A 15080-nucleotide genomic window follows, 5' to 3' on the forward strand; every position below is an offset into this window, starting at 1 on the left:
GCAGTTGTTAACGGAAGATTGCAGTCTTTGGATGTCTTCGCTGTTTTCAGTCTGAATGGCCTTGAGGTTCACTAAGACTTTTATTTGATTATCGACCAGGACTCTCTTATTTTCATACCGAATTTCAGGGCTTCCCACGCCAGAGCAAAGTTGCCATCACCAAGTGGGAATTGCTTCACTATTTGGCCAGCTTTTCCTTGGGTCTTGTACCTGAGGTGGTATAGTTTTTGGGCGCTTGAGAGTTTGGGGTGGTTGATATAGACCGCCGTGAACATGTCACGGAAGGACGGCCATTGATCATAACTCCCGTAAAAGACTTCGGTGTCACAGGCGGATACTTTGAGGTGCATCCCGGAACTTTCTTGGGGAGTGGTGGTTGTAGCGGGGACGGGAATTAGCTGGACCTGATCGCCTATTCTTGCCTTGTGTTGCGGGAAGGTCGTTGTCATCTGACTCTACGTCATATGCGCTCTGTACCCTTTCCCAGACCACATCGATATTTTTATCTTTTATTTTTAGGGATGCCTCGGTGTTATCTTGGATCTCGGTTGTGCCGAACCGAGCGCAGTAATCCAAAAAGAGATCCGTTTCGGATATAAATTTATTTCCGAACACGGTAGCCATTCTACAAAGGGACTTGCTTAATTTCACTTTAGCTATTTTGGGTATTTTTAGGGACTGCCTGATGTTTATTTATGAGGGAATACCAAAGGCAGAAGCTTTCCTATTGGTCGAGAGTGGGGTAGGCTAGGACCAGTTAGACTGAATTGGGAGTAGTCTGGGCACAGTAAGGATGACCTGCAGAATTTACTGCTGGGTATTTCAAGCAAGGTAAATGTGGCCGAATTTACTGCTGTGTATCGCGAATAATACTACAGATGTGGGGATATGTATTTAAATTAAACCGCAAGGGACACAAGTATTAAAGGGCAATGAGCTAACTTTGTCCAAGTGTGTGTGGGATTTGCCTCGAAATTTTTTAATGCGCCGCTTTCATGTACAGGTGTATATTGCGGTGAGAATGTATATATATAATGTATTTTTGGCGGGAAAATATAATTCTGGCGGGAGAAATTTGTATTTGGCGGGAGCCACCAAAATTTATTCGGGGTATATACTTATGGCCCTATTCTGTGCATTTGACAAATTGTCAATAAGTTGATAAATAATCAAGATTTTTATCAACTTGATAAATTTTGTTATTCTGTGCGTAAGTCGACAACTCTAAAAAGCTCTTATGCGTATGCTTTTCCCCACACAGTGGTGAACTAAGTATTGTAAACACAAAACAGCTGTTTAGCGCGAACAATTGTTAAATGGAGTCTGCAGAAACGTAAGTATTTTATTATTTTTCATTATATTTTAGTTATATTGTATTTCTTTTATAGAAAATCAAAGTGCGATCGTGCTACGCGCGAACAGTTGGAGCACTACGTGTTTTTTTATAGTGCTAACCCTGAAATGGGGTCAGGAAAAAATAACCCTAGGTCACCGCAACAAATGCGCTCTCTATGGGCTCAACTGGCAGAGGAGCTAAACGCCTTAAGAGGACCAACACGTTCTGCAGAAAAATGGAAGGAAGTAACTTGTAGTGCAAAATTAGTGGTACCATTTAAAAGACGGTTCAATGCTTAATATAGATCAAGAATTTTCGACGTTTGTATCAAAAGACGCGTCTTGACCGCAGAATCAATAATGCGAGAGCGGAAATTAAAAAATATATTTGTGTGAAGAGATATCTACAAGCATACATAAAAAGTATGGCTAATTTTAATTCGTTCAAAAGGTATTATCGAAAAACCGAAAAAGACCCGCGGGTACCTCCGAAACCGTGGATAGAATCCATATTATTTTTGCGCATAACACCTTTCTGCGTTGGCGGGCTTCGGCCGCGCTTATAAATAATAGTGATAGTCTAGTTGCGGGGTTGACTGCTAATACGCGTCAAAAAATATCGAGAAGTGTCAAAAGACGCGTATTAATCTCGAGAACAATAATCCGAAGGCGGAAAGGAAAAATTTTATCTCTGTCCGGAGATATTTACAGTTGAATTTGGCGATTTTCATGTGGTTGTTATTGTGTTGTACCCACAAAAAAAATTAAAAATAGTGATAGTCTAGTTGCGGAGTTGACTGCTAATACGCGGCAAAAAATATCGAGAGAAGTGTCAAAAGAGACGTATTAATCTCGAGAACAATAATCCGAAGGCGGAAAGGAAAAATTTTATCTCTGTCCGGAGATATTTACAGTTGAATTTGGCGATTTTCATGTGGTTGTTATTGTGTTGTACCCACAAAAAAAATTAAAAATAGTGATAGTCAACTGTAAATATCTCCGGACAGAGATAAAATGTTTCTTTTCCGCCTTCGGATTATTGTTCTCGAGATTAATACGCGTCTTTTGACACTTCTCTCGATATTTTTGGACGCGTATTAGCAGTCGACCCCTCAACTAGACTTTTACCAAAGTATGGATTACACCCCGGTTTTAGACCGATCTTTTCTAATTTTTGGATTTTTTGGCAATAACTTATATGTATAATATATATGTATAATATTTTCAATTTCCACTTTCGGATTATTGATACTGGAGTCAAGGCGCGTCTTTTGGTACCAACATCATTTTTGATCAATAATAAGCATTGAACCGTCTTGTAAAATGTAACCAAATTAGTTAATGGCTTTGCGTATAATTTTTTTACATACAGACGCTTGGAGTATGGAAGAGCCAGTTACGTACACGTGCACGACGTATAAAAATGAGCCAAAGGGTTACTGGTGGTGGTCCACAATGCAAATCACTGATAATGCTGGATTTTTGTTTATTGTCAATTACTTTGTTTGACATTATTGACAAAAACAATTGGTAAAAGCGAACAAAAAAGAAAAAAGGAGAGGTGAAGGGGCAAAATAATAAGGAGCTGAAATGATTAGGGATTGACCCCTTCCCCTTCGATAGATACACGCAAGTAAATTTTTTAAATATAAACGTCCTTTAATGAAGGGCTATGCACGCCCATAAGGTTTTGTTTTTGTGTTCTTTAGAGACGTCCAAATTTCTTCTACACTGGAGTAACATTTGCAAACCATGAACCTAAAGCTCTCGGTGATTGTATCCCTACTTTCAAAAATATAGAGTCGAAAAGGACAATTTTAGCTATGAGTAATATTATGCTTTTTATTTGGGAAATGAAATATTTACATGTGCAGTTTTTAAAAGAGTTGATATGTATCTAGACCGTGTTCTCTCTCCCTCGCGGGTGTACTGAGTAGAGTCATTTGGATCTCTTTCGAATTCATGATCATCTTCAACGATATCTACGTCCTCTGCCATACCAGCTTTTGCCATGATGTTGTGCAATATGACGCAGCTCGTAATAATAGCAGCAGCTATTTCGTGAGAATAATGTAGCACCCGATGCTTAAGCAAGCACCTAAAACGCGACTTCACAACACCAAATCCTCTTTCTATACAATTTCTTCCAGATGCATGTATCTTATTAAACTTCCGTTCTTTCGTGGTACTTGGGTTTGCAACTGGTGTGAGAAGCCATGGTTCCAAAGGGTATCCTTGATCTCCAATGAGCCATGATTCCCTTTGGTTGGAAGTAGAACTGGCGTTATGCTTGCGTATCAAATACTCGCGTAGGTCAGACGTTGCCCATATGCCTGAGTCATGTGTCGCTCCTGGAAAGTTGGCATTTAGAAATGTAAAACGCAAGCGATGATCGCATACCTTAAAATAATTAAATTTAATAAATTGTAAATATTTTTAACAAAAGCAGAAAATACCGCTTCAACATTAATGCTGTAGTAGCCTTTTCGGTTTAGGTATTGGCTTAACGGACGCTCCACATTGTTTGAAGGCGGAGCAACAATAGCAATGTGGGTGCAATCAATTGCACCTATTGTACTTTTTATGCCGAATTTCCGGAAAAACCTTAAATAGTACAAAGATTTTCGTTATAGATTTATCTGAAAAATTTCATTAGCACGCATACCCTGTTTTAACAATATTCTCTTCTTCGACTGTGCGGGGAAACTCGATTTCACTGCCCTTAACTCTCACAATTAGGTTTGCCACAGATTTCAAACTTCTGGAAAAAGAAGCCTGGCTCATAGGCATAGTGTAATTGTTGCCCACGCATTTTTGGTACGATCCATTAGCAAAGAAGTTCAATACCGATAGAATACGGATCGTTATTGGCAAGGAGGTTTGTTGATCATCGTGCGGTTCCAAGTCATCAATAAGGCGACGGCACAAAGAACGGGTCAAACGGAAATGTTGAACGAACACATTTTCACTTAAGGCAAATGGATTGCTGGCATCTGTCAGGGATTTTAAGTACCTCGAGCGATCTCTATTTTCCTCATTTTCCTCATCTTCACACAATAACAGCAAAAGTAATAAGTCTTCTTCCATTTTAATTCAGACACAAACACGCAATAATGTAGTTTTTAGCGCAAATTTGAATTGTCAAGAGGGTTTAAGATATTGACAACTTGTCAACCAAAGAGCTTTTTATATTTGACACAGAATAGAAAATACTTGATAAATAATCAAACTTGACAAATAAGCAAGATGGTGAATTTGTCAAGTGCACAGAATAGGCCTGTTAATATATGTAAAAAATAAATAAATAAATGTAAGGCGCGATAACCTCCGAAGAGATCTAAGGCCGAGCTTCTCTTCCAATTTGCGTCGTGCTCCTCTTGATTTTCCCTACAAATTGGCCGGACGGGACCTACATGTTTTATGCCGACTACGAACGGCATCTGCAAGGCAGATGAGTTTTCACTGAGAGCTTTTCATAGCAGAAATACACTCGGAGCGCTTGCCAAACACTGCCGAGGGGCGAGCCCGCTTAGAAAAAATTTCTTCTAATTGAAAAACCTTATTTCTTATAAACAAAACGGTACTCGCCACAAAAACATTTCTGAAAAAGAATAAAGATATACTGATCCTAAATGCAGATAATGGTAATGTTACGGTAGCGTTGGAAAAAGCCGAATATGATAGAAAGATGCAAACGATTGTTAATAACATTTCAACATATAGAGTGTTAAAACGAAACCCCACTAGTAAATTACAAGAGAATAACAATGCGTTAGTTCAAAAAATGCTTGATAACGGTGTTATCAATCAAATAGAAAAACAGCGACTTTTAAGCAAAACTGCCAACCCACCTAGAATTTACGGTTTGCCTAAAATTCACATAAAAGGGGCGCCACTTCGACCTATTTGTTCCTCTATTTGCTCACCGTAGTATGAATTATGTAAATATGTTGTTAACATATTGGAAAATATAACTAAATCGTCTAAATTTAATGTTAAAGATGCGATTGAATTCAAACGAAAAATAAATAATACCTATATCTATGATGATGAGATTCTAGTGTCTTTTGATGTAGTGTCCTTATTCCCGAGAATTCCAGTAGACTTGGCATTAAAGATAATATCCTCAAAATGGAATGAATTAAAAGACCATACAAAGTTAACGCAAGAGCTGGTTTTAAACATGGTTAAATTTTGCATAATGGAAAATCGTTACTTTAAATATAATGAAAAAATATATGAGCAACGGTCAGGAATGCCTATGGGATCACCAGCATCACCTGTCATAGCGGATATACTATCCAAATTCATGATGGAAACTGCCAACAAACCGCGCTTATTGACTAAGTACGTTGACGACTTGTTCGCGATTGTTAGGACACAAGATATCGACAAGATGCTCAACGATCTTAACAACTTCAATAAATCAATTCAATTTACAATAGAAACGGAAAATGATGGAGAGCTACCCTACTTAGACACTCTTATTATCAGAAAGAATAACAAATTGTTGATTGACTGGTATAAAAAGCCCACGGCATCTGGAAGACTTATTAATTTTAATTCAAAACATGACAAAAAAAACAATTATAAACACCGCAAGCAATTTCATTAGAAGAGTTCTCTCGATGAGCGACACGATTTTTCACGAAAAGAATATTGACGAAATAAAAGTAACCTTGACAAAGAATGACTTCCCTATGACAACCATAAATCAATTGCTTCGAACATACTTTACCGAAAATAAGGAGAGAACCAACATAGCCAAATGAGAGGGAAAAATATACAAATCAGTAGTTCATGTTCCAGGAATAACGGAAAGAATAAAAATTTCAAAGCTCTATGACAGAGATAAATATCAGATCGCGTCAACTTATAAACACACGCTAAGAAAACTCTACAGCAATACAAAGGATAGAATTCCCAAAAAAGAGAAGCCTGATGTAGTTTACAGGATTCCGTGTAATGGTGACGGGTCCCACTTATGCAAAAAGGTATATGTGGGGACAACAAAAATGAAACTCAAGACAAGGATTTCCGCTCACAGGTCAAATGTGAAATTAAGAAGCAGTTTTTCGGACAATAAGACGGCATTGTCATCACATTGCAAAGATACCGGGCATTATCCCGATTTCGATAATGTATACATTTTACACGAGGAGAAATGCTGCACATAACGAACACCCCTAATGACACGAAAATGAATTATAAAATAGACACTGATCAGCTGGCGCGCGTTTACCGCGACTTAGTTCTAAGACAAGAACACTGTTCTAGTTAGAATTGCAGCTCAACACAACAAATGCAGTGGGATGACCAATATATATGTACATATGTACATTTGTATGTTAATGCAAATGATTATGTCTTTTTGTTCGTCATTCTATGTGTTGTTTTTGTAGATTTTTGTTTATACTTACGGTGTTTTAAATTGTTTATATTTTCATATTTATTTGACATCTACGCTTTCTTTTTTGGTACATCTTGTTAGTCGGTAAAACATATTCAATTGTGTAAGTGGTATTATGTTTAGGGTTTAAAAATTGTTTACATGTTAACTAATTGTTGTTTTGTTCACAGTTCCTGAGGATGATCTCAGAATGAGATCGAAATATCGACCAAACAAAATTGAAATATAAAAATTTAAACTGTGTTTCAATTTTTTAAACTGCCTCGAGCTCATCAAAATTTAATAAATTATAATATAATAAAAAGGCAAATAAAAATATTTTAAAAATTTTTTCTTTACATTTTCTCTTTAAAACTTCTACAAATTATGAAATTATGCCTATTTAATTTAAATCCATGACCCCCGTCAGCTCGTTTCCGGCTCCTGCGATTGCTTACTGTGGCTTATATTTCAAGTTACTTCTTCCGAATAACACCCTCCTTTACAAAATAAACTTAACTTTTGGCGATTATCCACGTCTTACGCAATTTTTTTTTTTTTTTGTTGATACTTGCTAATTGTCTATGTATTTACTAATATTCCCTAATAGCATCCTTATTTTTTCTCAGCACAAAGCTCACACAAATTTTCTTTGGAAAACATTTTAAAGGTCTTATTTTCTTTTCTCTTTTTCGTAACTGAAAGCTTAGTTAACTTTCCTATCCAAATTCTACATAACCAAAACTTTTTAATAGGAAAACATTTTAAGGGTTTTTGTTCTTTTTTTTTCTAAATACCATCCAAGAAAATCCTATGCAAATTTATTGCATAATTTATTATTAGTTTAATTAGTATTTCGTGTTTCAAGTTTTTTTTTTGTTCGTCACAAAATTATTTTCCTTTCGCGGTTGGTTTTTCTTCAAAAACGTTCACTTTTTTTTTGTTTCTCTACATACAACTCAAACAAGTTTATTGGATAATTTATTAATTTATTATTAAGTCGGCTATCATTTCGTGTTTCAAAGTTTTTTCTTTCTTTTCTCACAACACTTCTGTTCCGAAAGTTTTTGGTTTAGTTTAAACTTTATGTTTATTTCATTTCCGCGTTTTGTTTTTTTCTTAAAAAAAATGTTCACTTTTTTTTCCTCTCGGACGGCCAAAGCGTTTATTCTTCAAATTTTATAAACTTTATTTTTAAACGGTTGGGAACCGCCCGAACTCAACTTATTAACCAGCACGACTTTCGTCATTCGATCTCCATCATTAACTGTCCTAAGCTTGCATTAATTTTCGTCTCCTAAGCTAGGCTTCAACCGCAATCCCGTTATTTTCTTAAAAAAAATTGTTTACGAGCTATTTGACTCCAAAAAAAAAACTGTTTTCGAACTATTTTCTATACTATTGTTGTTATAATTTTATATGCTATACCAACTAATTAGATCGAACCCTACTCCAATGCTTCTCGCCGTTATTTTCTCATTTTTCTCAAAACTATTCATCTTACTATTCATCATCTGAAATATAACAACAAGCCTCGGATAAATACACTGTCTATTGATGACGACCATGGCAAACGTTTGAAGGACAATGAATTGAGGGCATGCACCTGGAACGTCCGCTCCATGAATGGGATTGGTGCAGATGCCCGGCTGGTTGATGTCCTCGTCAAAGCAAAATCTGACATCACCGCCATCCAAGAAATGCGTTGGACGAAGCAAGGAAGAAAGAAGATCAAAAATTGTGACATATATTGGAGTGGCCATGCGAATAAGCGCAGTTTCGGCGTCGGATTCGTGGTGGGAGAGAGACTTTGTCGCCAAGTGCTGGCGTTCACGCCTGTGGACGAGCGTCTCGCCGCTATCCGAATAAAAGCAAAATTTTTTAATATATCATTCATCTGCGCCCATGCGCCGAAAGAGGAGAAAGACGATGAGGTGAAAGACACTTTTTATGAACAATTAGAACGCACATACGAGCGCTGCCCCCGTCATGATATAAAAGTCGTGCTTGGCGACTTTAACCGACCTGTCAAAAAAACACCACCGTTTTTGTTCATCATATTTTTTTTTTTGCTATCGTGCGAACTAGCAAGTTCTATACATTTTTCATTGGCATTTTTTTTATTTGCATTTTTTAATGATTCTGGTGTTATTTCCTGATACAAAGATTATATCATTTTCAAACAAACCAATAAATAAATAAATGAAAGTGTTTATGCATCAACATCTCACTATCATAACAATGTTTTGTTGAATATCACAACCAATGTGACTAAACCACCAAACAACCCAAATATATCACAGTAAAGTTACAACCCTTGGAAAAAAAGCGGATTAAATAAGCTCAAGATAAACATTCAAGACAGGACTTAACAAGGTTAGATAAGTGGATTATTATTCAGTGTTTAGCGGCGACTTATTAAGTGAGATTTTCGTTTATACATACATATATATACCGCCATTACATTCTCGGCTTTAAAGCATTGTTGCCGGTGTCATTAGTGAAGCGTTTTTTCACATTTAGTATACTGCATTTATTACTGAAGTAAGGGCTTCGGCAATCTGCATGGACGACCTCTAACTTTTGGCTTCCATACTCATACTACCTGGCTTGAGAATTGGCTATTATATCAGTTTACAGGAGCTTGCCACAAATATCAGCGCAAATCCCATCATATTCACAGCAGGAGTACCTATATAACAGGTGAGTCGTACCGCATCAATACCATATCTATTGGTCCTTCGTCGCCATTGAAGAAACCAGCCTCTTAACAATATACATACACGTACATATATTAGGGGGCCACCGCGGTGTGATGGTAGCGTGCTCCGCCTGCCACACCGTATGCCCTGGGTTCGCACCCCGGACAAAGCAACATAAAAATTTTAGAAATAAGGTTTTTCAATTATAAGAAATTTTTTCTAAGCGGGCTCGCCCCTCGGCAGTGTTTGGCAAGCGCTCCGAGTGTATTTCTGCTATGAAAAGCTCTCAGTGAAAACTCGTCTGCCTTGCAGATGCCGTTCGTAGTCGGCATAAAACATTTAGGTCCCGTCCGGCCAATTTGTAGGGAAAATCAAGAGGCGCATGACGCAAATTGGAATAGAAGCTCGGCCTTAGATCTCTTCGGAGGTTATCGCGCCTTACATTTATTTATTTATTTTTTACATATATTAAGTATATCCCCCGAATAAATTTTGGTGGCTCCCGCCAAATAAAAATTTCTCCCGCCAGAATTATATTTTCCCGCCAAAAATACATTATATATATATACATTCTCACCGCAATATACACCTGTACATAAAAGCGGCGCATTAAAAAATTTTGAGCCAAATCCCATACACACTTGCACAAATTTAGCTCATTGCCCTTAAATAATTGTGTCCCTTGCAGTTTAATTTAAATACATATCCCCACATCTGTAGTATTATTCGCGATACACAGCAGTAAATTCGGCCACATTTACCTTGCTTGAAATACCCAGCAGTAAATTCTGCAGGTCACCCTACTGTCCCCAGACTACTCCCAATTCAGTCTAGCTGGCACTAGCCTACACCACTCTCGACCAATAGGAAAGCTTCTGCCTTTGGTATTCCCTCATAAATAAACACCAGGCAGTCCCTAAAAATTCCCAAAATAGCTAAAGTGAAATTAAGCAAGTCCCTTTGTAGAATGGCTACCGTGTTCGGAAATAAATTTATATCCGAAACGGATCTATTTTCGGATTACTGCGCTCGGTTCGGCACAACCGATATCCAAGATAACACCGAGGCATCCCTAAAAATAAAAGATAAAAATATCGATGTGTTCTGGGAAAGGGTACAGAGCGCATATGACATAGAGTCAGATACCAACGACCTTCCCGCAGACTTTAAGGCCTCAGCTTTCAAAAAATACCGCGCCTGCCTTATAGCGTATGAGAACACAAAGGCAAGAATAGGCGATCAGGTCCAGCTAAGGGTACTAAGCAATCCCGTCCCCGCTACAACCACCACTCCCCAAGAAAGTTCCGGGATGCACCTCAAAGTACCCGCCTGTGACACCGAAGTCTTTTACGGGAGTTATGATCAATGGCCGTCCTTCCGTGACATGTTCACGGTGGTCTATATCAACCATCACAAACTCTCGAGCGCCCAAAAACTATACCACCTCAGGTACAAGACCCAAGGAAAAGCTGGCCAAATAGTGAAGCAATTCCCACTTGGTGATGGCAATTTTGCTCTGGCGCGGGAAGCCCTGAAATTCGGTATGAAAATAAAAGAGTCCTGGTCCATAATCAAATAAAAGTCCTAGTGAACCTCAATGTCATTCAGACTGAAAACAGCGAAGACATCCAAAGACTGCAATCTTCCGTTAATAACTGCCTCCAGATATTAGCAACCCAACAAGTCTCGACAGAGAGTTGGGACCCCATATTAATATACCTGGTAACGTCACTCCCAGAAAATACAGTTGCGCTTTGGGAGCAATCTTTAAGCTCCAGAAGAGACCTACCAAACTGATCCCAAATGGGTCAATTTCTGACTACTCGCTACGAGATAGTGGAAAGGGTGGATCAATGGCGACCAGCCAAACCCCGATACAATCCGCCCTACACCAATTTTTCAAGGCCTCTCTCAAGTCAAACCAATCCCCAGTTCAGGCAGGCTCAGACCCCAAACCAAAGCCGCAACCTCCCGCAGAACAGCAACTACACACAAAATCGCAATCTTTAAGCTCCAGAAGAGACCTACCGAACTGATCCCAAATGGGTCAATTTCTGACTACTCGCTACGAGATAGTGGAAAGGGTGGATCAATGGCGACCAGCCAAACCCCGATACAATCCGCCCTACACCAATTTCTCAAGGCCTCCCTCAAGTCAAACCAATCCCCAGTTCAGGCAGGCTCAGACCCCAAACCAAAGCCGCAACCTCCCGCAGAACAGCAACTAAACACAAAATCGAACAAATGCTCATCTGGCCGAGCATCAAAAAATCTACGCCTGCAGAATGTGCAAGCAGTCCTCCCACACGCTACAAAGCTGCTTGCGTTACAAAAAGCTGGCAATCCCTGAACGAAAAAAAATCGTGAGAGAAAACAATCTGTGCGAAAGCTGCCTGTCCCAAGCCCATCAATTAAAAGATTGCACAAGCACAAGAACGTGTCTCTACTGCCAAGGTCGCCACAACTCCACCCTCCACGACGCCGGAGTATCTCATCAAACCAATGGCCCTCGGAAAACAGTATCCCAAGTAGCAACTAGTTAGGACGTTACCAACCCAGTTCCCAACGAAGAACTTCCCACCACCTCAAACGCTGCCCGCATCAAATCGTTTCATGCAGAAAATGATAGCAAAATCATTCTCCCCACAGCTATAGTATCCACAGAACACCGAGGTGACTGCTTCAGGCTCAGAGCCTTAGTGGGTCAAGGGTCAGAACGTAGCTTCATCTCGTCAAAAGCTCAAATGAAGCTAGGCCTCCCATATACCCACTCCATATTTGAAATATCGGGCATGGGAGGCGGAGTAGTACAAACCTCCAACAAGTTATGCTCACTGACCCTAGTCTCAAATGATCGCAAGGTAAAAATAAAGGCCCAGGCAATAGTGCTACCACGGCTCACTAGGCAACTCCCAACACTCAGGCTAAATAACGACCAAATACGTAAATGGCCACACCTCAAACTAGCAGACCAGAATTCTCAGAACCCCTCCCAAATCGATCTGGTGTTAGGCAGCGATCTCATCCCTCAAATCATGCTAAATTGCATAGAAAAGATCTCGCCCACACTGCTAGCCCAAAACACAATATTTGGCTGGATAATAAGGGCCAAACCCCCGAAATGAACGGACTAAACTCCTCTCAAGCATGGGAAGTGACGAATGTCCAGCTGAATGAACAGATAAAGCAATTCTGGGAAACCCCAGAAGATAAAATGTGTGAAGACTTTCATCAAAGCACAACCACTCGATATATGGTTCGGTTCCCCTTTAAACCAACATTCCCAAATGATATCGACGTAGGCCAATCCCGTACTGCAACCCTACGACAGTTCCACGGAATGGAACGTCCGCTCTTAAAAAAGGGCGATCTCAAGCAGCAATACGACCAGGTACTCGAAGAATATGTGTCCCTAGGCCACATGGAAGAATGCAGTCCCAATGAAATATAATCCTTGGGTAAATACTGCTCGTTCTATCTCCCTCTCCATGCAGTCGTAAGGCCAGACAAGAAGACAAAAAAAGTCAGAGTTGTGTTCAACGCCTCTAAAAAGTCGGGTTCCGGTCACTCCCTCAACGATGTCTTATGTACCGGACCAACCCTCCAACCCGACCTCAGACATATGTTGTTGAAATGGCGAACATATAAATATGTGTTCAATGGCGATGTCGAGAAAATGTACCGCCAAATTCTCTTGCACCTCGATGAACGAGACTACCAACGGATAATATTCCGAACCCCCCACACAGCCCAGTAAAGGACTACAAGTTAAAAACGGTCACCTTCGGGGTTAACTGCGCGCCTTTCCTGGCTATTCGCACTCTACACGAGCTGGCGAAAGATATAGCCGACTCCCATCCACGCGCAACCCCAATATTAAAGTCCGAGACGTATGTTGACTGGTAGCCATGATCTTCAGTCAGCCGAGCAGTCCCTTAGGGAAGTAATATCCGGTTTCCACTCAGCCGGCTTCCCATTAAAGATGATAACAGCAAACCATCCCAATATTCTGCAGTAAATACCAAAAGCAGATTTGCTGGACACTAATTTCCTCGAGTTCGAAAAATCGAGCACCGCCAGGACCCTGGGCATCCAGTGGAATGCCCTAACGGATATATTCTCCTATACCGTCGACTCAAATCCGGTATCCACTACAGCCACGAAGCGGCAAATTCTCTTCTCCATAGCAAAACTTTCGATCCCGCAGTGTGGCTAACGCCAGTTATGATCCAAGCAAAAATCTTGACGCAAGATCTATGGCTAGACGGGACTGACTGAGATGAGCCAGTGAAACCCCTCCGTCTCATCAAGTGGGCGCAGTTAGCAGAAAATCTCTCAACGATTTAGGAGATTCAAATACCACGCTGGATAAACCACCATCCCGGTAAACCAGTTGAGCTCCATGGCTTCTGCGACGCCTCGGAAAAGGCTTATTGAACGACAATTTACGTAAGAACCACCGTAGGAACTCAAGTCTTCTCTGAATTGTTAGTCTTTAAAAGGAAAGTGGCCCCCTAAAAACCATAAGTTTGCCACGACTAGAGTTATGCGGCGCGGTCTTATTAGCCAAGTTAGCCGCAGTTGGCCAATCCCATCTCGGCCTCAATCAGCGCAGATCACCGACCTCATCGGCAATGCCACTTGGCGACATGTGCGCAGCAAGGATAGTCCCGCAGATATGGGCACCAGAGGATGCACCCCCTAGAGCTAGCTAGCTTATCGCTCTGGTGGAATGGGCCAGAGTGGCTTTCCCGACGCCCCGAGGACCGGCCAACACCAACGGCCAGAAATATTGTACCCCCGAACTTTGCCGAGTCGAAGCACTGCATGCAGCGGAAGAGTCAGAAGATATCTTAGCCCGGTTCTCCTCCTACCCCCGCGCCTTACGCGTAACAGCGTACGTGTTGAAATTAACTCGGTTTAGAAATGCTGTAGGAGGCAATCGTACCCCTAACGATCCCGGCCTCTCTTACGACGACGTAATGCGCGCGAAAATCCCTTTGCTGAGCTTGACTCAGTCGATATTCTTCGCTTCCGAAAGAGCTTCCCTCGAAAATTCAAAACCAATCGGAAAGCGAAGTCCCCTACTGGCACTTGACCCCTTCCTTAATACATACGTGATTCTCCGTGCCAACGGAAGATTAGTAAACGCCGAAGTGACCTACAATGAGTGTCATCCCATCATTCTCCCCGAAAAGGCTCGATTTACTTCCCTCTACTTAAAGTTTCTACACGAGAGCTTCCTCTTCCGAAGTAGAGTTCGTCACCTTCCTCAGCGAAGTATCGACAGATATTGTACAAAAGTAGGCGCCACAAGGCATCGAGTGGAAGTTTATACCCCCGGCGCACCCCACATGGGCGGATTATGGGAATCGGCCGTCAAAAGCTTTAAACCCCATCTTAAAAAGGTCGCCGGAACACACAGCTTCACCTTTGAAGAATTCTCAACGTTATTAATTCGCATAGAGGCCGTACTCAATTCTCGGCCTATCTCCCCGCTTTCTCAGGACCTCAGGACCCAGCGGACCTTACCGCCCTCACACCTGTTCACTTTCTCCGAGGTGCACCCCTTCTCGCCATTCCCGAATCGAACAATGAACACCTCTCTTTGATCAACCGTTCAGAACGGTTGAAAGTTGTACATCTCCAATTCA

General features: G+C 40.7%; 1 protein-coding gene and 1 long non-coding RNA gene across 2 annotated transcripts; one reads left to right on the plus strand and one right to left on the minus strand.

The window, feature by feature from the left end:
- The first annotated feature begins 1222 nt into the window (after positions 1–1222).
- On the plus strand, positions 1223–2801 carry LOC137234147 (uncharacterized). Its single transcript, XR_010947705.1, has 3 exons — positions 1223–1333; positions 1389–1581; positions 2708–2801. It is a non-coding gene; the product is annotated as an uncharacterized lncRNA (long non-coding RNA).
- Positions 2802–3177: 376 nt separating this feature from the next.
- Positions 3178–4422, minus strand: LOC137234959 (putative nuclease HARBI1). The gene is made up of 3 exons (XM_067758249.1): positions 4001–4422; positions 3792–3939; positions 3178–3735 (listed from the first exon to the last, which is right to left on the minus strand). The coding sequence occupies exons 1-3, from the start codon at positions 4420–4422 to the stop codon at positions 3178–3180; spliced, it is 1128 nt and encodes a 375-aa protein (XP_067614350.1).
- Between the last annotated feature and the right edge of the window lie 10658 nt (positions 4423–15080).

This window comes from Eurosta solidaginis, chromosome X (assembly GCF_040869045.1).
Source record: "Eurosta solidaginis isolate ZX-2024a chromosome X, ASM4086904v1, whole genome shotgun sequence".
In the NCBI taxonomy this organism is placed as follows: Eukaryota; Metazoa; Arthropoda; class Insecta; order Diptera; family Tephritidae; genus Eurosta; species Eurosta solidaginis.